Here is a 20963-nt window from a genome sequence, read left to right on the forward strand (position 1 = left end):
ATTTATCACTGTGTTAATAGGTTAAAATATCGTCTATATTCAACGATTAGTCATACACTAATATGAGCGTCACAAGAGATAAAAGTCTCTGGAACTCGCGGCCAGGTGGCAACCATACACTCGTCGATACATTGTATTGATATACGACGCCGGCGGACCGCTAGCGACGGTTAGAAACACGACATTGAAGGGGCGCCGTGACAGTGTGCGAACATCTGGTTGCCAGTCTGCCCGCGGTAGATGATCCGGTCGATGAGGGTGTCATTCGACGTAACAACCGTTATGCGTAATTTAAAAAATCTAATGATTCCACAAGAAGATAATAAATATGGCTTTGATTATTAATTTGTCATTTATCTATATATTTTAGTAACATTCGTGAATTGTTGATGTAAATCGACAAAATGGTCCACATGTTGCGACTCACATATATTCTATTTGCTATACGTAACATTTTGAAGTTTCGCCAATATTGTAATAACACACAAATATCGTGACTACGCTGCTCAAATTTGTAACGAGTCTGAAAATCTATATAGAGGTTACAAAAATTATTATATTATTATAATATAATAATATAATATAAGTTATTGCGTCTATGCTGTGCTGGTTTTGTCGTTGACTTTGATCGGTTATAGAAGTTTTTGATCAAAGGATGACCCTAGTTAATAGGTTAAAATTCATCAGAGTCTTGATACAGAAAGTCATGCATAGTAAAAGTAAAATTCATTTCGCATGTGAGACGATAAACGGTACCAAAATCGTGTTACATCGCGCCATCGAACCTATTATAAAACGGCGTATGATGACGTACTATAGGAAAATAATGGTTCGTTATCTCGATACCAGATGCTCGTTTGACATGAACTATAATACTTTTAAGGTCTTTGATACGGTGTTAAATTACGTCAACGATGGCCAGCTCGTCGATTCACGGAATGTATAATCTTCGACAGCGAGGATCGGCTCTGTTATGGTCGGTAAAGCGAAAGAATATCGTCTCTAGTCCTTAAGGTATTGCATAAACGTTCTTTCGCAACTATTCTAAACATCAGTAGCTTGGACGTTTCTTTTGAAGCGTGCCTCCTCGACCGTGTTTGCGGCGGACGATCGATAACTTCCCCCTTCCGTCATCCATACCGCGTTGGCGCATCCTCCAGCTTCTATTCGCGCGTAGGAAGCAACACAGTGAGGGTTGAATTACGGTAGAATTTTACAAGTGAGTGTTGAATTACGGTAGAATTTTACAGGAATTATCAGAGGGTTCGGTACTTCCTGAAAAAATTTCTTTTTTTCTTTTTTTTTTGCGATCACTTATTCGCGTGGTTCGCAATTTCTGTAGTACATTTATCGATAATTATAAAAATATAAGTAAATATTACTAGCATTGATATCGCGAAGTCTTTGTAACAGTTGAGAGCAATATATATATATATATATATATATATATATATATATATATATATATAGTGTATATATTATCTATTTATGTATATAACTTGTTCCTATTTATTATACTATTTTCATCTTTTTTCTACACATCTACTTACGCATCTGGTCGTCATATTGTAAGAATCATATGACATTGCTGAAAAACTGCAACAGTCAGTTTTTATATACTACTTTCAAATCCGGTCAATCATTGACTACAGATACGAAAAATCTGCAATTTGTGCACTAAGATTTGAAATTGGAAAGAATAAACAGGCAGAATGTACGTATATGTCTAACTTATAACCAATGGATCTGTCTATTGTAATACGATAATAGGGAGACTATAACGAAAATAATGTACACATAGAAATGTATTCAGATCCACAAGAATGATGACTCTAAAATTAACAATTTCCATAATAGGATATAATAGGAAATAATGTCATAATCAATAATGTTCAATTTTAAAGACGTAAAAATTGAAGAGACGATATACAAATATTTGAAACATTCAAAGTGTAGTATTTTTTATAGTATTTAGCAGGTGTATACGTATAAAAGGGATAACGTAAAAATATTTATTAATATAATATAATATAATATAGAAAAATAATACGCAAATATTAGATACGTATAAATATTATAATACTATGCACATATGGAAATTAGACTTGTGAAAATTTATGAAAATTTATGAAAAATCTTATGAAATTTAGCGGAAAGATAAAAACTAAATTAAAAGTAGCGAGGAGCAAAAATAAATTACATTGGCGGTTTAATATCTGAGGGGATTACGTGTATTTGTTTTGCAGCGGTATTAATTTTCTCTGGTTTTACGGTGGACTAAATTTTCTGATGTATATGCTCTCATATTTGATCGAAAAACACATTCCTCTCTTTCTGCAAATAATTATTCTGGTTTTAAATTTGTTTTTCTGTTTACTCTTCTCGTCGGAAGATTTAATGAAATGTCCTTAGCGGTAACTAATGAAATTTTAAAGCGGGAATATCCGTTAGAAACGTATAAATTTCTCACAACAGCATGGCGTACATTTTGGCCAATTTTATTATACATTTTTCAACAAGGATAAAGGGTTATTTCTCGATAATAAGACACGACATAATTATTTCTATTTCACTTCTATTGGGTCAACGATCAAATAATTTCCTTTGTGCAGCATTTCAATTGCTACGTACTATTTTACACAGTCCTATAATGCGTACATTATCTTCTAGCTATGAATTCTTTAAGCACTGTCGCAAAATATTAAACGACAACAGTTTGTGTGACACGTTATTTGATGATTGTCAAATAAATAGAAATTGTAAATGTCTAAAAATAAATCAATTTATGTCGAAACAAAAAATAAAATATTTCGTTCCAAAGCTTCAATGAAATTTCAGTGAAAAGTAATTTGAATTTCCCTGGAAATATCGACAATTCTTACACTTTGTATTTAAAAATGTTTGACAGAATTTGCGCGTAATACGTACGTGATTGATGGAAAGAGAACAAAAATTGGTTACTTTTTATAAGGATGAACAACATTCTAAACGGCTAGGTTAAATCCTAGTTTGTTAAAAGTCTTTCTGAAAGTTAAATTTCAGTTTGTTGTAGAAATAGGCTGATTTGTTTCATTGCACTTACATCCGTCATATTTATTTATCTATATTCTACATTTTATCCGTTTTTAATTTGTTAAAAATTCACATATATATGATAAACGATCGTGACATTAAAGTATACTATATAACAAAATCTGTGCATGTTATTATTAATAACATACGTCGTATAAAGTGTAGAACATCAATTAAAATTATAATATTCTGAAATTAAACATGTGTCTAAACCAAATTGTAATGTTTACGTAGGATTTCGCTCCTATGTATTTGGATATGTTAATTGATTTGTTTTGACAATGCACGAATGTTACTAAAACGTATGAATTAATCATCTTTCATAATCCTGTTGTGGAATAATTATTCATTTAAAACTATATCAGTGTCGTACTGATTGAATTGAATACGTGATTGATCTAGGTGTTAAATAACATTAAATATTATTGCCTCGGTTAATCGCAATATTCTATCTATCAATTTATTCAATCCGTTTCCATCATATCTACTGTATATATAGCTTTATCACCGAGTGAGCTAAAAACAATGGATTCTTTCGGTAACAAGACTCTTCCATAATATTTGATAGCTCCGGGCATAACAGGCTGTTATGATATTCAGGGATGACTGTAACAGAGAATAAAGTGGTCCTGGATGTTTATTTGTTCTACCATGTGTTTTAGTAGCATTTGTGTCTTGTTCATACAAATCGACCAAAGTGTGCATTACTCTTAAAAAGTATTAAGACACTTGTTTATTTTTGATGTATATTTTACAAAATTAAGAATAAATTATTATAACTACATTCGTAATTACTTTAGTTTCATATAATAATATATTATGGTCGGATTGAATTAATTTTTCGAAGCTAATACGCAACAATAAAACTGGTGTTTGTAATCGTAAAATATTACAAAACTATTGACGAAGTCTTCAGCTACAAATTTTTTAACTTTTTAATCTTTTGATTATAAATTAGATAAAGAGAAATCTTGCAGATCTCTTTCAGTTGTAATTTGACTTCCGATATTAAAATCAGCGATATTTAAATAGCAAATTGTACACGCTAGATAGGAAAATATAATGTTGCTGTTTTTTAATAGATAATTTATTATTATAGTTTGGTGATTGCATAAAAAGGCACACGTGGCTACAGAAACTATCGGCATACCATTCTATTTATTACAGCATTTACATGCTAATTAATTAGGTCAAAATATACTACATTTCATTATCAATATCATTTTCATATCAGTAGTACTTTAATATGGTTACAAAAATTTGACGAACAAAATCTGACGGAAAACTGCTTCATTGGAGAATAACAGTATGTGCCAATAGTTTTTTTAATTACTATACTAGATTTCTAATTATAATCATATTTACCATTAATTTCTACACTTCAAATAAATCTAAATAATGTTGTCGCAAATCGTTTCAATTGCCTAGATACATTATCAGCTATCAATGATATCGTCACAGATTAACCAACGTTTATGAACTATACTTACGAGCAACGGTACACTGCAACGAAACATTACGATGCAATACCTCTAACCGACCTGTAGTTACAATCTCCGTTTCCCTAAGCTTCAACCCTCGACCTCTGATACTTCCGCCTATCGTTCAACCCCCTCAAATAGGCGATCGACAATATGGAATCGAGACGTATAATGGAAACCGATAGTGCCTATGCGATCATTGCTCCCCCTCGAAGGAATATAACAGCCGTGCCATTTCCATAAAATCTTCGGCATTTGGTGCTTAAGGAGGAGGAACGTTCATATTAACAAGATGAGATCAAATTTTTTCCTGTTCGACCAAGGCGATCTATTGGTTTTATCATGGACGAGGCAGGGAAAAAGCGAGTGAGGTGGAGAGTCGGCTCGTATGCCTCGACCGCGGAAACATTTTCAACGGGACTAGAGCCCCTCTTTGTTCTCGTATCGTGTTGGAGCGTTTACATTCCATGTAACGTAATACGTTTGCTGCGAATAAACGCAGTCGTCGTGTCGCGAAAGTGAAACGTGCCTGGTCAACAAATCGATACAATTTGAAATCCGCTCGGCAAGCGAATCAAATCAGCGCAGAAAAATTAGATTGGGGAGTTAACCAGGGGTTGTAACATGAGAGACGGAACGTTGAAGCTTGTAAACTGTTTTTCGTGGGATCACGAGAACATAGAAACGTAACGAATTGAAAGATCTTCAATCTAGTTTACCAAGTTTCAAATTATTTGTCAAAGCTTGACGTTTACGGATTTTGACGTCTTTACGAAGCCAATATTTGGACAAAAATGTTACCCTCTCGAATTATAGATATTAAATTGAAATCTACTGTAAGAATAAAAGTTAATATAAATGCTATTTCATATCGAAAAATTTTATTACACGAGATGGAGCGGTAGTCGCAGTACGACCCGGCAGGGGTGATTCCACGTGAAAAATATGAAAGCAATTTCGTATGGTATTCGTTCGTCTGCGGCTTCGCTTTCAAGAAAATCGACTTTGAAGATTTGACAAATATACCTAAATTTGCTTAATTCCGGATAAGGGTAAATAATCGACAGGGATTTAAATTTCATTTGAAAATAAGTAAAAAAATATAGGAAAAACATAGGAAAATTAAAGTATGCTTGACAAATTTTCAAATTTGATTTTCTCAGAAACGAAGCGTCATATGAACAAATTTTATTGTACAGTTTCGACTTATTTTTTCATGTAGAATCAGCCTGTTTCCGATTGTACTACGACTATCCTCTCCATTTTGCATATATATAACAAATAAATTGTTCTTAGAATAGCTTAGGTTAGCTTTGCCAACCATTTGGTCAGAAATAATCCAAAAATGTTTTTATCGCCGATAACGCTAGTGATTATTCTTAGTCAAAAAGAATTTCCATCGTCGATGATAGTTATTGAAAATGATAAAAACTAAGCAAAGTACATCTGTTATCCCGTTGACCGCGGATTCGTTATCGAACATCCATACTTATTATATAGTTATTGTCACATCCATACTTGTGTTAATAAACGTTACCTCGATTGTGTGACAACGATGAATAATTCCTCTGAAGATTCATTATATGCCCCTAACTTTAATCTTAATGATAACCAGACATCACAGAAGTGGGATCAGTGCCGATTGTAACGATGCAACAGCTCGTGACCTATTGTGCGCGAGTTGACTCAGCCGCGAGAGCAAAGATCGAGCGGCGGACTTGGAAATTTAACGCTACCGCGTTTTAACCCCGACCCGGCTGCATGGTGCATAATCGTTAACCTAATGATGAAAGAAAATCCTTTACGAGGCAGCGAGTTATTTTCTGCCTTGAATCGTGCTTTAGAGGGTTCTGCAGCGCATTGGATTACGCAAGTACTGAACGATGAAGAAATTACCTAGCCGGTAATTAATGAACTTTTCATCACGCGTTTTGGTGGCCAAGAGACGGCGACCTCGGCGCTAATGGAGATATACAAGGAAGGACTGTCGAAGAGCGAATCCTCAGGAGCTTACGGTAATCGTCTCCGTTCCCTTCTGAAGACAAGATGGCAAAATTTATTGACGGCCGAAATAATTAATGCCGCCGCTCTTTGCCTCGGTCTACAAGATCGACTCTCCGAACGACTAGCACTCACGAATGACATAGAGACGGAAGATCAATTTCAGAGTGAAATGTGATTTCTCTGCGACGAGGAGAAGTCGACGGCTTCGTCAGAAAGCCCCGGATAAAGTGCCATCACTGTGGCCACTACGGACATCGAATGTCGGGTTGTCGCAAGAGGATAAAATTGGAGCAGGTGAAGAATATACGAAACTCTGATGAAAATCGATCAGCCACATCATCGACGGCATCTTGCTTCAAGTGCCGCTAGAAGGGATATGTCGCGCCTAATTGTCCGTTATTGTGGAGGAAAAACTACGATTGTAATAACGAACGTCGAGTAGACTCCCGCGTAGAGGAAGATCCAATTGGTACATTAAATCATCATTCCACTTTAACTTCGTTTCGGGAGCTGAATGCTCACTAATTGAAGAATCCGTAGCCCCAAAATTTTCCGGCAAAAGAATGAGTGATTTAGTAATACTGCGAGGTATAGATAGAAAACACTTGTATTAAATGTACATCACAAATTTTGTTCACAGTATGTATTAATGGTTTTACATGGGAGATCATTTTTCATGTCCTTGCTGATAGTTACTTACTTGGAATATGATATCATGATTGATCGTGAAATTTTAAGACAAGCTTTTAACGTGAATATTACAGAAAATTTCTTGCTCTTTGTAAAACAAAAGTTGTTAATGTCTGTGACAAAACCGCTGAGAAGAAGATCGATGTTTATGATGTTGATACCGAGGTACTTGATCATGGTTAAAGTCGTTTGATCTTTGTTCTCGAAAAGTTCAAAAGTTCATTCGTTACGGGCTTCCCACGCTCTCGTGTAGATACGAGCCAGCTAGAAATACGGTTTATTGATCCAAACGTTGCCGCGCAAGGAAGAAGCCCTTATAGATTGAGCGAGAAAGAGCGAAGAATAATGCGTGATAGAATAAGCGAATTAATTAGAGTAAAAATTATAAGGCCTAGTAATTCACGGTTATGTAAAGAAAACTCGTAAAGAAAAAGGACGGCTCGGACAGATTGTGCGTAGATTTTCGGGAACTAAATAAAAATAATGTCGCGGATCGATATCTTCTACCTCTTATTAGCCCGAACATGGCCAGCGGGTTCCATGAAATTCCCATTCATCCTAATTCTACAGAATGTACAGCAGTTTTCACCCCCAACGGGCAATACGAGTACGTAACGACGTCGTTTGGCTGTTCCCAAGGTCTTGGGCGACCTCGCCTACTCGTATCTTGTTGCTTACCTTAAATTGGACAGATAAACATGAAAATATAAGCCAAAAGGTAATTTCCATCCTGACTGATGAACTGGCGTAAATGATGTTCGACCCTAATTAATTATCCCATAGAATTACATCCTAACGTTAAATCGCGTGGATACGGGGCTATTTTGACCAATAAGGTCGACGGTAAAAACCGGCTAATAGAATAGTATAGTATAGTAAGAAAACTAGTCCCGTGGATTCTACGTATCATTCGTATGAACTAGAGACGTTGGCAGTTGTAAACGCCGTTAAACATTTTCGCCACTATCTACATGGACGGGAATTTCTTGTTGTTATTGATTGTAATTCGTTGAAGGGAACCAGTAATAAAGTGAATGACGGGGTTTACAGGTGGTGGGCTTATTTACAAAATTTTACTTTTGACATAATGTACCGAGAAGGTAAACGAATGGCCCACGTAGATTTCCTTTCGCGGAACCTCGTGGATAGCGATCGTGTACCATAACCAACAAAATCAAAGGAACAAGGAAATATGTACCGAGCAACAGAGAATCCTTGTGGGCTTCGTAAAATCGACCACGAACACCACCAAATTTTCTGTGACTTAGATTGATTTTGAATGACCTTGAATGAGTATAGTCGTTGAATTCATCATTATGTTTAGCGAACTTGAAATGCCCTCGTGCAAAAAATTCAATTACACTAAATTTTCTTCCCCGTGCAAAATTTTTGATTTTCTTAACATTTTTTTCTATCATCAATATTTTCAACAGTATCCAACTGTCATCTTATACGCGTATAATAGTGAATATCCAACTTTACGTCCTTGTTCTGCATAAACTTCATCAGTTAACATTTACAAATTTGGGCAAAAACCTGATAATTTATCGCGCAAACTGCGCATATCAGAATAATTATAGAAGTGCTGTTAAATATTGATCGTTAAATATTATATGTATAATAATGTTCGACATATTAGCTTGTATGATGTACTGACGTACTGCTGACGTACTGCGCATATTTTATATGCGTATATATATCATACGTTTTCTGTAAATTTAATATGCACAAACGTCCAGAATTTAATTATTGGCAATAGCAAATGACACGGTTCCAGCGACTAAATTATAATACATAATCATATCATACTGCAAGTTAATAAGTAGAATACATTATTTAACATGAAGATACAATAACATTATCGTATATTACATTCAACATATTACGAAATGATGATACAAAGATAAAACTACAAGATATGTATACAGCGGTTATTGATTGATTAATAAGTGATTCTATATTATAAGATTATTATAATAATTAACGAATTATACATGGAAGTATAAAAATAAAATTACGATTTTGAAGTTACCTCTAATTACAGATCACGTGAGAAAATATAAGTGGATTTCTGTTGATACTCTGACTTTTATATTTTGCATGTTAATCGTCAAATTTCACACGAATGTCCTAATACTTCTAAATAGAATATTGCAATATTGGTTATAAAGAATAAAATCATTGCAATAATGTTGCGAATAAAATATATCTTGCGATATATATTGCAAAGTATATGACGAAATATATAATGAAATAATGTATCTAACCGTTAACGTGGTGTAAAGGATTAAATTTTTATGCGGTAGTATACAACCCGACTCGAAGAAAAACCTTCCTCTTTTCAAGCATTAAATTTACAGTATAACCGTGTATTAAATTCCGTGGAATAAGCTTATGAATATCTCACATACCTCGTTTTATAAGCTTCGCAATAATTTGCACAGACTTGGAAACTTAAATTGTTCACAAGACAAGCATTCTATCTCGCAGTATTTAGTTTAAATACCTACTTCTGAGAATACCTACTGCAGAATGTGTAATAAAGCTAGTAATGGCGAAATTGTATGTATATTTGCACGATATTAAATGCAATTCTAGCAATAATAATTCGTTTTCAAGCGTTATTTTCAAATAAAGTTACTTGGAGTAATTAATCTTTTTATTTGCTATTTTTACTTCAAACAAGAAATATTTAATCTCGTATCGAAATTATGCAACGAAATATATATATATGAAGAAACGTTTTATCAAACTTCTACAATCTGAAAGTTAAGCGTATTTGGTTCGTGTTGCAATGGATAGCGCGTGATTATATTGTTAGACGATTTAGGTAATTATTAACGGTAATTATTAAGATATTTATGTATATTTGTATTTTATCGTAAAATCTTTCCATCATTGTTTCGAAGTGGTTCGATGCATTTATAGAAAAACACGTGATTTGAAGATTAGATCGAACGCTCGTTAAAATTGTTTTTACCCGTTAAATTATCAGTTAATGTTGAAAACGTGAAATTTGTAATTTTATGTTCTTATCGAGCGTAGGAACTACTGCCTTTTCACAAAGCATAATCGAAATTGAAATTAAGTGGAAGAATATGTACACTACTACGATTGAAGATATTATTGCAAAACGCTTTCTAATGTTACTCTATAGAATATTGTATAGAATATATATAAATTTAACTTTTCGTACGTGAAAACCTCAATATATATATATATATATATGTCGGAGATGAAAGGACACCGGGCCTCCTCCCTTGGAATTCGTTGAAAAATATCCCAATACTGTCTTTATAAATTAAACCGATTATTATAAACCTTTGTGAATTAAATCGATTATAATTGTCTGAGATTTGCGATAACGAGTTTGGATTCGAGGCGATAACTGGTTGTCAGATGCAGCCACGACCACGGAATAAACGTTTTACTTAACAAAGGTACAGAATAATTGTATAGCTCCCTTTAAAAAGAAATAGTCGTAGCGATACTTGACAGTGAACGTTGTAATGGATATCTACCCCGAGGCTCGCCACACACAGACCCTATTCTTCGGGCAAGATAATTACCAGATGGCGATGCATTTCCACGGGACATGTTCAGCTAGACCGAACACCCGCTATAATTCTTAGAATTTCGTTAATTAAAATCCTTCAAACGGACAAATAGTCTTTATTTTTAATAAGTCCTTAAATCTACCATCCATCTAAGAGGAGGTACGGGAAATCTACTTTTCTCGGAACGACGCTTCCCGCTAGCAACCTTCTCTCAAGGGCGGCTTGCTAGCATCTTGCTTGCATCTTAGTACGAGAAATTATACGAGATATTATACGGAAAATAAAATTTGAAGGATAGATGTGGAATACGAGGTATTCCATCTCCAAAAATAAGTAAAAAGTATGCAGTAAAGAATAACATTCTTCCATTTATCTGATTTTTCAAGAGAATCGAATTCGTTTAATGTATGTGAATTTGGCTATTGCTTGCGAAAATAAAGATGTAAAACAAGTTTCTTCTATGTAAAGCTTCGTCTTTAAGAAAATAGAGTTTAATGCGTTGAATTAAGAATCGACTTGCTGCACGTCTACTCGATAAATTTTCAAATCTTATTTTCCCAGAAACGGTACTATGAAATTTTATTCTACATTTTCGATTTAGTTTGAAATGCAGAATAACTTCTCTTATTGATTCATTTTTGCCTGTATTCACTTAAGCGCCGTGTGAAAACACATTCTATAAATTCTTGACTTATTTCAGGATGTAGAACCTTTTATCGATCGTTCACTCCCACTTTAGAAACCAAACCGAATTAATAAATAATTCAGAATCATACAAGTTCAAGACATATTTGGCAAAGATTTTAACTCCATTTTAAGCTTTCAAGGGAAGTTCAAGTCAATTTTAACCTAGTATCGTATAAACGAATCCTACTCTACATTTCCTGCTTATACTGCCATGTAGAATGGCTGCCTCGTTAATCCATAATTAGTGGAATATAATACTGGTAGTAAGTAGGATCTTATCAAGGATGTGCCTTGTCAAACGGTAAACTTACATCAAGCGATTGCTCCAGTATATATTCATCCGGGTGTAAAAATGCACAGTTGAAAACAGGATTACTGTTATTCGAAGGTAACCGAGCTTACTAAAATCAGATAAAAATCCTAAAGCTTGTTAGTGGTTTTAATCTGTAAAACGTTCGTAATACGTTAATTTATCAGTTATCGGTAATCGAAAAAGAAAAAAGAAAAAGAAAAAAATGGACACCAATCCGTTGTTATTCTATTTGCACGATTTTTATAATACAAGTATACGTACAGTCTTTATTTTGCAGTTATTGCGTCGTAATTGCAATAAGGTAACTTTATCAGCTACGCATTTGTAACAAAGTAGATGAAACATTGTAATTATGTTAGGAACTTTTAGTTGTAACTAAATAATTAAATAGTTATTTAATACCGATATTCTCGAGGTAACTTTAGAGGATTGCAATTATATGATGAAAAATATTGAACGTTGAACGGTATCAATAAAGCACACAAAAGATGCTTATACATTAGTTTCCTTTGTCAATCGTTTTGCAGTTGTTTTAAGCAGCAGTTATCGACAGATGCTTTGTATAAACGCGGTCAGTCAAACATGGTCAGTAGTTTGGTCAAGTTATATGTTTTTTTTTTTTATTTGCGTTTATTTTACAATCAATTCTCGTTAGAGAATTTTAAATAAATTTATCTGACGTGGTACTATAACATGATTAAGAAGTATTTATAATATATTTGATTCTATTTGAATCTAGTGCTTAGGTATAAGATATAATGTCTTTTTAGCCTGCGGATCTGTTCCAACAACTCGAGTAGTTGACTAATTGGAGGGTTTACGTACAAAGGTGCATTTATTAAGGATCTTAAGGTTTTAGATTGGAATTCGTGGAGAATTTCTATGTTGGAATTACTTACTGTTCCTTCGTAGTTGCGAGTTCTAAGTAAAGTCAAATTTACACTCTCTCACTGCGGATCGATACAGCGGACGATTCGTCGGAAAACGTCGCTTTCGGCGAATTTATATTTCACTTCGCACAGATGCGACGGATAAACGCTGTTTCCATTTGTGTGTACTAAAATGAAACAACATAAATGCGACTTTTTATCCTCGTTTCAACCGTAGTGATTCTTCAAAGTGGACAGATAAAATTCAGCTCTGCATGCTACGTTTTTTTTATTTTTTTTATCTTTTTTTAGTTTATCTTGGTTTTTACAATTTGTCCTGAAGGACATTTGGTAAAATATTATATCTTATTTATTGGTAATAAAAGAATAAAAATAAAATATAGCAGGTGGGTGGCTGCCCCCAGCTGGGTGCCATCTTCGTGTTTGTTAAATTATATGTTTTATGTACCTGCTACCTGCCACCTGCTACGTGACTGAATTATTGTCCGTGTGTGAAAACATATTCATAATGATCATGCCTCTGCTATCTCAAAATGAGTTACGTAAGTACGAAGGCATTTTAAGGCAAAGAATCTCAATATTCTTCTATAAAGAATAAATAAATGTATCGATTAGAGAAAATATAAAAGAACATACGATAGAATTCCATTTTCGGAAAATGATGATCTTAAAATCTCGTAAAAAAAAAAAAAAAAGGAAAAGGAGGAAAAGTTTTTCTATCATTACGCGATTCTGAGCCTGTATTATGCCGGAGTGTATCCCCACAATTCATCACGATGTCACTGCAATTGTTAAACAAATCTACAAATCGGTCACAACTGCCAATCCGTAAAAATACGATCTGTTTTATTATAATACATTTTGCAATCATTTCGACAATTGCCTTGTTCATAAATAGTAAAAGAAAATAGTGTAACATTGAACGAAGGAAACTGCTTCAAGATTCCATTATCAAACTATCATATTATGCTTGGCTATTTTATTCGATTGTCCTTCTTTTCTTTTTTTTGCGTGAGGAGGGGAAAAAAATGCTGTTACGCATACCCAGTGACCCGCATCACTGGGGTTATGTGGGGGACTCGGGCGGATGTTGTTGCCATACCCACTAAAAACCCTTCCCCGCCCTCCTTTCTCTGCTTTGAGGGCTGACAACCCCAGTAATACCCGGCGTCGGCAATCATCAGGGTTGTCCTTTTTCATGCTCCGTATCTCCTTCTTCGTTCAATTACTGCTCGCTTCATCTTCTCAACCAGTTCAATGTTGGGCTGACCTCCTCTGAAAAAACCAACACCACACGCAGTTCCCCCCTAGTGGTCACCTATCTTAGAGTACTACCCCACCCGTGCCCAGCGTTGCTTAAGTTTCTCGTGTTCGGACGGGAACGAGTGTACTCAACGTGATTTGGGCGTTGGCTTATTCGGTTATCCTGTGTTTTATCTCGAATTTCATATATCATTCATATTGATTTATAACTGTTAACTACCCCTCCCCTTTCCTCTCATCCCCCCCCAAAAAATCCCACAACGCATAAAAGTAATACACCGAGGAGTCCTGTTTTGCGGCCAAGTTTCAGGACAAAATACAACACACACAAGAATACACAAAAATCACGCACCAATGCGACTTAAACCCAAAAAACAAAAAAATAAACGCAAAAACCGAAAATCCACGACACATATTAGACCATGGCTACGTCGTACCGACGCGTATCGGTACTTTTGCCTAAACACGGTATACTCAAATTCATTGTTTATTGTGAATCTCAAAAATGTACAAAAAATCAAATATTGGCTAAATAAACTATTTAAAAAAAAAAAAAAAAAAAATAACTGTTAACTACAGATTTGTGTATTCTGCTTGTCTAACTATGTGTTAAATGTGGATATGTAAATCGTGCTATATTCTAATTGATTAATCCTTTAAATGCTCACTGAACTGCTTTTAATCGTCGTAAATAATGTGGTATGAAATGTTTCATTTTGATTAATTAACCCCTACTGTGCGCTCAATGTTCGTCGATCAATATTGGTATAAACTAAATATTCAAAATGGCGAAAACTGCAATATTTATAAAATTGCAAATAACGAAACCTGTTTTCCACATCTATCAATTCTACATCTATCTAACAATTCTTACATCTTTCTGCATCAATTGATTTCGATGAAACTTGAAGCATGTACATAACCTACATAAGTCTACGAAACGTATCGTTAGAAGATCGTAATAGTCATTACAGGTTTAGATAAAAATGTCATGACAAATGACTATTACTGTTTTCTTCGCAATCCCAACTAATTGCAATTTCTTTCCAAGTCTATCTTCCATATCATTTGGTAATCTAATCCTTTTAACTTCTCCAAGAAATTCAAGTCCTCTGGTCCAATTTCTAAAAAGTAATTCTGGTTTAGACGATCCGAATATTAATGTGACCTACTATTTTGTACAATTTAAAATTTCCGAATTTGTATAATATTACGAGGACAATTAAAAAAGGAAGACGTTATAAAAATATGTGAAATATATAATAAAACATTTTCTATACAGTTCACTGCATTAATTGTTGATTCGATTATTTCTGTTATTTTTGTCCAAATTGTAATATAGCTAACTGTACTGCTAATATTGCTATCAGGATTTAATCATTTCCAGGTACAACGTCGACTAAATCTATCTCTGTAAATATTGCCAATGTTAAATTTGATATTAACAGAGATGGCCAACAGGAGATTGATGTTACAATATCTAAAAGTAACTTTATATGCGACAATGTTTGAAGGAGGAAAAAATACAAATACAGCAAAGACAGCTGAAAATACAGCTTCGTCGATCTCAGAAAATAGAAATAAATTTCGAAGAATTGCAGGTGATGATGCAAAGGCCGATGTAAAGCAAGATTCAGAGAATCTGAAGAAAGACTCAATGCCAGAATTTCCAGCGATTAAGACTTCTAGTACAATAGTAGATACATTACATATTTCCAACGCTTTTAATGCTCTAACATTGTCAAATAATAAATACGTAAAAACTGCACAAACACTTGAACCAGTTTCACGTGCATGCCAAGAAGAATGGACCGATAAATGGAATAACCTTGAATTTCCAGCTCCCAAATCGTCAATTTTAACACCAGTTACTTTTAGTTTATCTAAAAAACAATATTCATTTGGTGACACAAGTACGAGTCAGTTTCTTGGTTCTCCAACGTCAGAAAGTAAAGAGTCAGCGCGTGATAACGCAGAGAGTAGATCTACGCCTTTCTGTTGGAAAGCAACAACGACAACAACATTATCAAGTCCAGCATTCCAAGTACCTACTGCAGCACAAACTTTGCATAAATCTGGAACATCCAAATCATCAATTTTAAAACCACCTACTTTTAATTTATCTAAAAAACAATATTCATTTGGTGACACAAGTACGAGCCAGTTTCTTTGTTCTCCAACGTCAAAAAGTTAAGAGTCAGCGTGTGATAACGCAGAAAGTAGATCTACGCCTTTCTGGTGGAAATCAACAACGACAACAACATTATCAAGTCCAGCATTCCAAGTACCTAATGCATCACAAACTTTGCATAATTCTGGAACACCCGAATCATCGATTTTGGTACCAACTACTTTTAGTTTATCTAATAAACAATGTGAATTTGGTGGCGCAATTTCACGTAAATCTTGCACTTCTCCGGTGCTAGAAAATAAACCTGCAGCTTGCGATTCAACACCAACAAACCAAAAAGAAACAACATATAATACAACACTCGGGATGCCAACTGTACGTGGCACATTGTCAGTGACATCAGTAGTATCTGGTGATAGTACTGTTAGAACGTCTACCGGCGAGTCAACGCCTCTTATACGTGTACATCAAAAATTTATATTTAACGCCATTCCTACTGAACCGGCTGTAATGCATGGGACTCGATTCAATTTTCCTACGAATATGATACCTCCTGTATCGACTCAGATTCAAATATCGATTGATTCCACCGATTATACATTTAACGGACCTAATCCGGAACTAGCAGCATTTCCGCAATGTCCAACTACAAGTTCATTTTCTATATCGCAACCTGTTACCCAAAGTCAACAATTGTCTACTTCATCATCTATTCCTCTAGAATGCGCGTTTAATTTTGATTCGTCACCAGGAGATCATACAGCTGTAAGTAAACTAAAAGTATTAAGTCACTGAAAAAATTCCTAGCATATTCGATAATCGATTTATTCTGTTGTATTCTGTACACCCTTTGTACACTCTTCTGTACACACCGAACACTCGTAAAAATCTTTTAGCAATAGATTAGGCTGTCCCAAAAGTTTCTTTCGTTTCATTCAAAATTCAGTAAAATAATATAAAACAGAAAATGTTGTGCATCTATTATTTCCTTATAAAACGAAAGAAACTTTTCGGACAACCTAATATTATATACGTTATACGTAACATTTTCAAATTCCATTGCTACTATCATAAGATATGACTATCATGACTTGTCGATAAACAGTATTTCGAATAATGCGATGACCTGATAAGAGTTACCGTATTCCTATTTTTGAAAGCACTTTTACAGCGGTATAGAAAGAAATTTACAAAATTGTATTGTAGTATATTAGAGGTTCGCGATACCAACTATGTTAATGATTGTGTTTTACAAATGATTAACATTATTATGATTAATATATGATTTCCTTTTTAGGAACCTGGTTCAATCCAGTCCGAAGGATTTAATTTTAATCCCAATACTAGACCATCGTTCCGTTTTAGTGTTTATGAATTTAAGTATCTACAAAATATAAAATTATTTTACACATTAATAGCAGGATCTTTTTTCCATAAAAAAATGTGTTGCCATGTGTTGTTTTAGTGCACCTACTCAAGTACAACGAGATACTGCGTCTACTCGAGTACAACGAAATACTGCGTCTACTCTAGTACAACAAAATACTGCCACCATCAATTACCGCCCAATGATCAGTCCCACTCGATTACTCAATCCACGAAAGATCAGGAAAGCTTTTAGAAGATTAAAATAGGAGTCAAGTAACGGCATTCTTTTTATACAGTTGCTCATGAAGGTATTCATATTCTTGCAGAAGACACCTTTTATGAATATACTATATGTCTTGAAAGAAACATTTTGAAATGTCATTAGTATTGTAACAAAATCCGATTGTCATAGCTATATTGGTAAAGTTTTTAGCAAATCTGAAAATATACATAGATATTACAAAACACCTAACACAAGTATGCAGATATTTTGTAGAAATCAATAAAGTATTTAAACAGTCATTTAACATTTCATCAAACATTTTCCATATGTATGAAATAAGCCTAAATATTTACTGGAACCACTTTTGAGATTTTTTCTAGGCATACCAAGGAGGCTATTAATGCTGTGTGCTAATCTTTATTAAATATATGTTTGTAAATAACTTTTATGTATATTTTCAGATTGGTTTTTGGCTTTTCTATCATAAAAATAGTAGTTGCAAAATACTTTTATGAGCCATTGTATCTATTTCATACAATCGTGAGAAAACAAGTCGAAGACGCTTCGTTTTCGAAGAAAAAAGAAAAAAGAAAAAAGAAACGATTTTGAACATTTTCTCGATGCTGCTATACGCACATACTCTTTATGATATATCAATTCTTGGATCAATAACGAACTTTCATTATTGATGAGCTGCTGCTAGTGGATGAGGAAACTTAATAAAATATCGAATGTCTGCAATTTATTGAGAATAACGAGTTTATGTGGGTAACAGATATATCCTTTCATTAAACATAGGTCTTATATAACTCGTTTATAGTTGAGAAGGAAAATACTAATCAGTACTAATTAAATTCATGAATTAATAACTTTTTTTTTGTAACGAAAGAAATGTTGCGATGCATAATGTACAATGTATTGAATTTGCTTCATACATTTAATTGATTCTGAACAATTATCTTTGCTTCATTATTTTTGAATAAATTCAGTATTTACAACTTAATAATTGTAATAAAATTATATCATTCAGATAATAAGAAAACGCGTAATAATAATTATTACGATGCAAAAAAAAAATAATAATAAGTATATCTATAATGAGAGAAGATATTAACAACAATTAATATACAAATAATAAGTTTGTGTTTGAAAGTAACTTATTGGCAAATTGATAATGTATCTTTCAACGTAGAAATCTTGCAAGTTGTAAAACGTTGAAGGACGAGTTAAGTGTTCTGAGACCTTATTAAATCTGTTGCAACTGTGCATAGCTATTTGGAAATCAAGATGTGTAGATGTTCGAGATGCCGAAGCACTGTTCGTTATGAATAACACGCAGCGTAGTTGCACCTGTTACATCTCTGTCGAGCACAATTATATTAGTTCCTTTCGTAATCTACCTGAATATACTACCTCCCTTCTCGCTAATAATACGGAAATTGCAGAGAATGGTATAACGCAATACATTGTGTTTTTTAACTAAAGATGAAACAAGCATAATTGTGGATTATGACATTTTGCTCGATTTTCTGATTTTAATGTCACTTGATGATAAAAGTAGGTGTGACATTTTAATATATATATATATGTCGGAGATGAAAGGACACCGGGTTTCCGTTAGAGTTACTTGGAAAACCTCAATACCGTAGCATGTACGAAATAACCCAAACACAGTCATTCGAAACTCGTGACAATGAGCTTTTAGGCTCGAGGCGACAATCGGTCGCCGAGCGTAGCCATGGTCACGGGATGAACGTTCCGCTTAACAGAGATATGAAGTTACATAGCTTTCCTTTAAAGAATTGGCAGTACCGACACTTGACAATGAAACATTGTAACAGTTCCGCGGCTCGTCACACGGGGACCGCATTCTTTGAGTAAGATGATCGCCGGATGCCGATGCATCATTCGCGGTTTATGCTCGGATAGTCTGAGGAGCCGCTACAAATCTTAGGACTTGGTCCTTCCGATTGACAAACAGTCTTTGTTCTATCCGCCCGTAAATCTGTCACCTATTGCGGAAAGATATGGGAGATCAGATTTCCTCACGTGCGACGCTTCCCGCCAGGAACTCTCTCTCAAAGGCGGTTAGCATCTTTTGCTAACCGCCGATATAGAAATTAACCAATTAACAGCAACGCCCATTTCCCTCACCCTCCGTGTGGAGGCTTTCTTTGACGAATCCGATGATCTCGTGCCCTTAGGCACATCCCATATAGTCTTCCTCTGCAGCGTCGTCGTGACGGAAAGTCATTCCCTTTCTGGCAGTCTCATTAGCTATACGCCTAGTGTGCTTGTACGATCGGTGAATAATCTACGAGTCGAATCCGACTTAGACTTCGAAGCAAAGTATATTCGTTATCCCGTGGACCGTGGATTCGCTTTATCGAACCTAGGGCCATTGTCATTAGCGTCCAGCTACCGCGTCCGATTGTCAATCTTGTATCAGCCATACTTGTGTAATAAATATCGGTGCGACAACCATGAACAACATTGGTGAAGATTCATTAAACGCCCCTAACGCCAACCCGACATCAGAAGTGGGATCACCACCGTCTACGATTAAGGAGCAGCTTCTGGCCATCGCGAGTGAATTGAGAGAGCAAAGGGTGAGTGCGGATCCTAAGGAAATATCATTGCCGCATTTCAATCCCGAAGTCGAGGGCGCCGATCCGCTCGCGTGGTGCTCACTTGTTAGTCAGTTCATGGACGAAAGGCCCATCCGTAGCGACGAGCTATTTTTCATTCTAAGCCGTACAATGGGCGGTAGTGCCGCACCATGGTTCGCGCGGTTACCGTTCGGTAAGGGCTTCACCTGGACCAAATTTAAGGAATTTTTCTTTATGCGCTATGGTGGTAAAGAGACGACAACCTCAGCGCTAATAAAGATGGTGGCCGAACCTCAGCAGGAGGACGAATCCATAGGAGCCTATGGTGTTCGTCTCCGTTCCCTCCTCGGGGCAAGGTGGGGTCATCTGAACGTGGACGAGACGATCAACGCCGCCGTTCTTCATCACCTGAGTCTGCGCGACGAACGTATCGAGAAATTAGCGCTTACAAGTGACATCAAGACTCTGGACCAATTTTGGACGGAAATGAATGCTTTCCACTACGCGAAGAAGAGGCTGGCGCCTTCGTCAGAAAATCCATCAACGGGCCCCGAAGTTAAACGGCAGAAGCTACCTGACCCCCGGATCAAGTGTCGTCACTGTGGTATTCCCGGGCATAAAATAGCGGAGTGTCGTACGAGAATGAGAACCGAGGGACAGGAGAAAAGCCGACCG

At 35.2% G+C, this 20963-nt stretch overlaps 2 protein-coding genes across 2 annotated transcripts in view; one reads left to right on the plus strand and one right to left on the minus strand.

Moving 5' to 3' along the window:
• Positions 1-20963, minus strand: part of LOC132915635 (E-selectin-like) — a 171253-nt gene that overhangs the window by 59536 nt on the left and 90754 nt on the right. The gene's annotated exons all lie outside the window — the stretch shown is intronic.
• LOC132915610 (uncharacterized) lies at positions 16614-19236 on the plus strand. The gene is made up of 2 exons (XM_060975444.1): positions 16614-16853; positions 17386-19236. Exons 1-2 carry the CDS (start codon positions 16632-16634, stop codon positions 17551-17553), a joined length of 390 nt encoding a protein of 129 aa, XP_060831427.1. The 5' UTR covers positions 16614-16631; the 3' UTR covers positions 17554-19236.

The sequence above is a fragment of the Bombus pascuorum genome, unplaced genomic scaffold (assembly GCF_905332965.1).
Source record: "Bombus pascuorum unplaced genomic scaffold, iyBomPasc1.1, whole genome shotgun sequence".
NCBI lineage: Eukaryota > Metazoa > Arthropoda > Insecta > Hymenoptera > Apidae > Bombus > Bombus pascuorum.

Bases quoted from the DNA above. Each gene is read 5' to 3' on its own strand.
- LOC132915610 (XM_060975444.1), top strand. From the start codon at position 16,632: ATGATACCTCCTGTATCGACTCAGATTCAAATATCGATTGATTCCACC. The intron at 16,854-17,385 runs GTAAGTAAACTA...TTTCCTTTTTAG, and splicing joins CACCAGGAGATCATACAGCT to GAACCTGGTTCAATCCAGTC.